General features: G+C 31.0%; 1 protein-coding gene across 1 annotated transcript in view; it reads left to right on the forward strand.

The window, feature by feature from the left end:
- Nucleotides 1–6109, forward strand: part of LOC107702712 (multiple PDZ domain protein-like) — a 71316-nt gene that overhangs the window by 36926 nt on the left and 28281 nt on the right. The window contains exons 16-19 of the mRNA XM_016505111.1: nucleotides 788–898; nucleotides 2086–2244; nucleotides 5233–5381; nucleotides 5602–5607. Of these exons, the coding sequence (XP_016360597.1) occupies nucleotides 788–898; nucleotides 2086–2244; nucleotides 5233–5381; nucleotides 5602–5607 (425 nt within the window). The remainder of the gene's footprint in view (nucleotides 1–787; nucleotides 899–2085; nucleotides 2245–5232; nucleotides 5382–5601; nucleotides 5608–6109) is intronic.

Consider the following 6109-nt stretch of genomic DNA (forward strand, 5'->3'; position numbering starts at 1 on the left):
CACGGCATCAGTATGCAGGACTGCTTTACATTATTGCATAAAGCATCATAAAAACAAAAAACAGTGTGAAAATACAGAGTAGACTTGTCTCAAACAATTCAAGATGTTTATGTTACTGTTTATACAGTACATTTCAGCAAACTGAATAATGAGTGATTTCAACCAATTCAAATCAACATATATATTATTTTAAATTTAAAAGAGAAAATGCAGTTATATGCTGGCATTTATTTATTTATTTTATATATTTTTAAATGAATTAATTTTTTATTAATTTTTTTTGTGGAAAAATATTTACACAGCTCTTTACCATAAAATTATTTTCTGAAAAAGATGTCAACATTTTAAGACTTAAAAAAAAAAAAAAAAAAAGAAGTAGAAATCATTCTGATATGCTGATTTGCTGCTCAAGAAACATTTCTGATTATTATCAATGTGGAAAACAGTTGTGCTGCCCAATATTTTTGTGGAAACTGATCTTTTTTATTTATTTCAGGATTCTTTGATGAATAGAAAGTTCAAAAGAGCAGCATTTATTTGAAATAGAAATATTTTTTAACATTATAAATGTCTTTACTGTCACTTTTGATCAATTTAATGCAATAAAAGTATTGTTTTCCTTAAAAAATAATCTTACAGACCTCAAGCTTTTCTAAGTATATGGAATTTATACAGTTACCATGTTAAACAGTTCCTCATTCTGGTCGTAACGCCCAAGCTTAGTGTGATCTGCTCATCATCAGAGAATGAACATGTTTAGAGAGGTGATACTCCCCTGTCTTCACAGACTGAGGATGAGGATGGCTCTTCCTCCTTCATCTTCTCGGCTCTGCTGCTGATGGAGGGCTGTGATGAGGATGAGGAGGATGAAGCTGTGTTCCGTGCTGAGCCTGCAGTGGTCAGTGCTCCTAAAACACAACCAAAGCATTCTTCTGGAAAGCATGTTATTAGTGCAACGTTCTGTAGGAGCAACGATATATCAGCGATTATAAGAGGCAGAGACTTTTTTTTTTTTTTGGATGAAAAATTGCAATGAATTGAAGAAAAACAAATTATTATTATTATTATTATTATTATTATTATTATGACTTATAAGTGGTCTTTGTTTGCTTTAAGTAAAGTAACATAATTAACATGGCAAGATATGGGACTTATAATACATTATAAATAAGAGAAATATAATCCATTGTAATTTAGTGGATGCAGCATGTTCTTGTGTTCTATAAATCATCATACTCTTAAAAGCTATAACCACAAATAAGTAAATATCATAATACATTAAAATTGTTCTTATGAAAATTCATGAGATGATTCAACATATTATAAGGTTTTTTATAATGCATTATGCATTCATTATAATACCTTAAGAATACCCTTATAATTTATTATAAATACGGGCTTCATAGAAAGTGTTACCAAATTTTTATTTTTCATCAAAACATATACAATATATACATTGTTTTGGAGAATTATTTTATGGTAAGGAGCTGCATCAATTAAATATTCTTCAAAAATGACTTTGTAATATTCTTTCTGAACTTCAATTTCAGTTCATTTTCAATGATGCCATGTGTCTCTTGATAAGATTGGATTAAAATTTTTGCAATGCAATGCAATTTTTCAGTACATTACCCTTATAATGTATTCCAAATATGGGCTTCATAGAAAGTGTTACCAGAAATTTTAGTCCAAGCTTAGCATGTGATGCACGTGGAATGAAATGAGAACTTCCCACAATATTTATTTATTTTTTATTTTTGTATTTATTTATTTTTTTGTGGAACTCAAAAAGACACATATTGAAGAATAATTACACATCCCTTTACTATAAAATTCTATTCCAAAAAATATTGCAGTTTTTTTTGTCTTAACAGCTATATGTCTGCATATATAAGCACCATTTTTGGTATGAATAAATTAACATTTTAGTCCAAGATAAGCAAGATACACATGTGGCATAATTGAAAATGTAATAAAATTGAAGTCCATGATGATTGTTGGGGGGTTATCCTATCAAACTATGTGAAATGTAGCAATTTTTTTGTAGCCTTTAGAAAACTATCATTTCTCTGATGTTATGTCCAGATCGACTCCAGTGATTTGGACCTGTCTGATGAAAAGGCATTTGAGCGTCATTTTCTGGAGGAGGAGGAAGAGATGCTGCAGTCGATGATCGCTGAACACGGCAGTATCTGCAGCTCTGATCTGACCTATCAGAAGAACAGACCCGCCTCCTCACCGAAGGTGAACAGAGTCAGCAACCAATCAGATTCAAACATACACATTTCATGCCCAATCAAATGACATCTTACACTTGGCTTACACTGACCAATCAAATACAGTCTTAAATTATTTAGTAAACCTACACAGATTTAGTCAACTCTGTTTTATCTTTCACTGCCCTTGTGAAAAGTAAGCATATTTTTAATAACAGTACTTATTACAGAAAATATACTTTATACTCATAACTACTTCTATTGTCTTTGAAATATGGTTAAAGTACTGCTGAATGTACTGACAAGCATTTATGATCAACTAAAATATACTTTAATATAATTTCTATTGAAACTTGTGTGTCATGTATTTAAATTTATAATGATGAAGTTGCAATTAAGTACATTTAAAATACTGTACATTAAACAATTTAAATGTAATATCGAACAACACTAAAAGCTAAAATGATAATCAAGTACTTTCCATGTGCTTTAGTATGTTAGCCTACACATTAAAATAAGTGTACTTCTTTAAAACACCATGAAAGATTATTAAAACATGATGTGCATTTTAATGTACTTTAAATTAAAACTTTTAATTTGACATTAATACAAAGGTCACTTTTTAAAAGTGTACTTAAGTGTGTTAAGAAACAGTCATGAGAGTGTCTCTTTTTAAGTCACTTAAGTGGGCTTTTATTTCATTAATATTGTATTAGCTGTAAGTACAGATTTTGTAAATGCATTTAATGCATTTCTTTTCCACCGATGTAACAGTTTTAGAAGAATGTTTTTTGACATAAAAAAGCCATTCAAGTAATAAGGCATAACTGTGAGGGAGAACAGTGGAAGTAATAATGGAGGGAAAAAACTGATCCTAGAAAAATCTCACCAGTTTATTTCCTAAATAAACACCTGATGCATGTGATTTGAACAGCCAGCGTGCTGTATTTTGTGACTATATTGTGTGGAGTCCCATCAGTTGAGTGTTTATTTGTGTTTTTATGGCTTCTGCTTTGGGAGGTCTCTGCTCAGATTCATAGGCGAGTGATTCGTTCCCTCTTGAATCATTCTGCGCAAGCGAACTCAATTACAGCTGTATGAATCACGGCTACATTCACAAACACGCTCCCCTGTCTCTCGCCAGATATTGCTCTCTTCCATTATTGCACTTCAGCAGATCATTAACGGTGCTGTTTATCAGGAGATCATCTGTGTCTGATTTGACTCTTATTGTGGATATAAATCAACGGATAAGCTGTGAAAGGGAAACTGCGTATGTCTGTCTTACCCACAGAAGTTTTCCTTGAACATAATCTTTCATGTATTATCTCTCCATGGACACAAAACCAAAATCACAATATGGCTTGGTGCGATTGTCAAATTGCAAAGGCTGCGGTTGAATTAAATAAATATACGCACTGTGTGTTGTATTGTGAATCGCAGCACTGTGTTGATTTACACGCGAGCAGCTCATTATCTGTGTTCTCAGTGTCTCGGTTCGCTTTAAATACTGCTCACTGAACTCCATTCTGCATGTTCTATGAGTTGAGAATTCAAATGTGAATTTGGGAACGCTAGACGTGCTGACCATCTTCCTCCACATGTAATGAGAAGCGCTTATAAACGGCTGCTGTTAACAAAAGGGAAGTTTTAAGGGCTCCCTGCAGTTTTCCACCAAAATAAAAGCTTGATGGTTTAATAATAATAATAATAATAATAATATACACTCAACTTTTATTTTACAGTAGAATATTACAATAGCAATGTTTTTATTTTAATTGTATTATTTTTTTCCTAAATACTTGATTTTTTATTTCACTGTGAAATATTACGATAGCAATATTTCTTATTTTGTTTAATATTTTTAGTAGTAATAATATTTGCTTCTTAAATTCTTGATTTTTACTTTTACGGTGAAATATTACAATAGCAGTGTTTCTTGTTTTGTTTAACATTTTTAGTAATAATAATAATAATAATACATTTAATTATTATTATTATTATTTAGTGTTGTATTAAATACTCAATTTTACAATGAATTATTACACTGGCAATATTTATTATTTTGTTTATTATTTTAGTAGTAGTGGTAATAATAATAATAACAAGTATTATTATTATTATTATTATTATTAAATTTACATAAATAATACATAACTCTAAATTTAACAAAGAAATTGCAATTAAAGGAATAATTAACCCAAAAAAAAACTTCCCCCAATATTTATTAATGCTGTAATTTTATTTATTTATTTATGCAGCTCTTTACCATAAAATTAATCTCCAAAAAATATTACATTTTTAAAAATATGTTATATATGTGACCCTGAACCACAAAACCAGTCTTAAGTGTCAATTTTTCAAAATTGATATTTATGCATCGTCTGAAAGCTGAATAAATAAGCTTTCCATTGATGTTGTATGGTTTGTTAGGATCGAGACAATATTTGGCCGAGATGCAACTATTTGAAAATCTGGAATCTGAGGGTGCAAAAAAATCTAAATATTGAGAAAATCATCTTTAAAGTCGTCCAAATTAAGTTCTTAGCAATGCATATTACTAATCGAAAATTAAGTTTTTATATATTTACGGTAGGAAATTTACACAATATCTTCATGGAACATGATCTTTACTTAATATCCTAATGATTTTTGGCATAAAAGAAAAATGGATAATTTTGACCCATACAATGTATTGTTGGCTATTGCTACAAATATACCCCAGCGACTTAAGACTGCTTTCGTGCTCCAGGGTCACATATATATCTGTCGTAACAGTGATATGTCTGTCATTTTTATATTGTTAATAATAATAATAATAATAATAGCATTTAAAAATTTGATCAGAACAATTGCAATTACATTTTTCCCCAAATCGTGCTGGCATCAAACTGAACCCACTCAGAATACCTTTATATTAGACCCTCAGAATCCCGCTCATCCTGCTGACCTCTTTCTTCTCTCGCTGTCCTTGACTTCAGTCTTTGATGAGGATTCTGACATTTTCTCCTCTCAGGAGGAGGATTTGCTTTCAGATAAACCGGCGGACGAGACCCAGCAGCTAAACGCGGCGGCGGGGAGCAGCTTCGAGAGGACCATCACTGTGGTCAAGGGCACCTCCAGTCTGGGTATGAGAACGTGTTCGTCAAACAGAAGCACACTTTAGTACGCTTTTAAAAAGGAAATAATATACTTTAAAAGAATAGACTGAATGTAATCTTTTCAGACACTTAATTGCATGTTAATTGCAATTAAATGAAAATGTATTATAGTTTAAATTTATATTTAATGCAGTTAGTTGAACTTTAGAGTGATTTTGACCCACTTACATAGGACTTAAGTACACTTTATATGTAATTTCTAGAAGTTATATGTATATTTTAAGTTATATGTAACTTCAGTTCAGACTACATTTACTGTAATGTTAATTGTCAATGTTTACTCATTTGATCAAATTGAGTATTGATTTAAAAATAGAATAGAAATTGTATTTTTTTATATACATAATTAAGAGAGGTATCGGTATCAGTATCGGTATCTGGGATTTTTGCTTTCATTTATAGTACTTATTTAAAGGATGCCATTATACAGATATTTAAAATATTAATATTTAATTATATTATAATATAAACGTTTTTTAATATAAAATTTTTATAATATAAAAATGTTTGTTTCTACATTAATTTGGACGTTCAGTGTACACACACACACACACACACTCACAGAGATTCACACATACACATGCACACACACACACACACACACACTCACAGAGATTCACACATGCACACACACACACACACACACACACACACACACACACACACTCACAGACACTCACAGACACTCACAGACCCTCACAGACACTCACAGACACACAGACACAGACATTC

Source organism: Sinocyclocheilus anshuiensis, unplaced genomic scaffold, assembly GCF_001515605.1.
Source record: "Sinocyclocheilus anshuiensis isolate Anshui unplaced genomic scaffold, SAMN03320099.WGS_v1.1 scaffold1810, whole genome shotgun sequence".
Classification (NCBI taxonomy): domain Eukaryota; kingdom Metazoa; phylum Chordata; class Actinopteri; order Cypriniformes; family Cyprinidae; genus Sinocyclocheilus; species Sinocyclocheilus anshuiensis.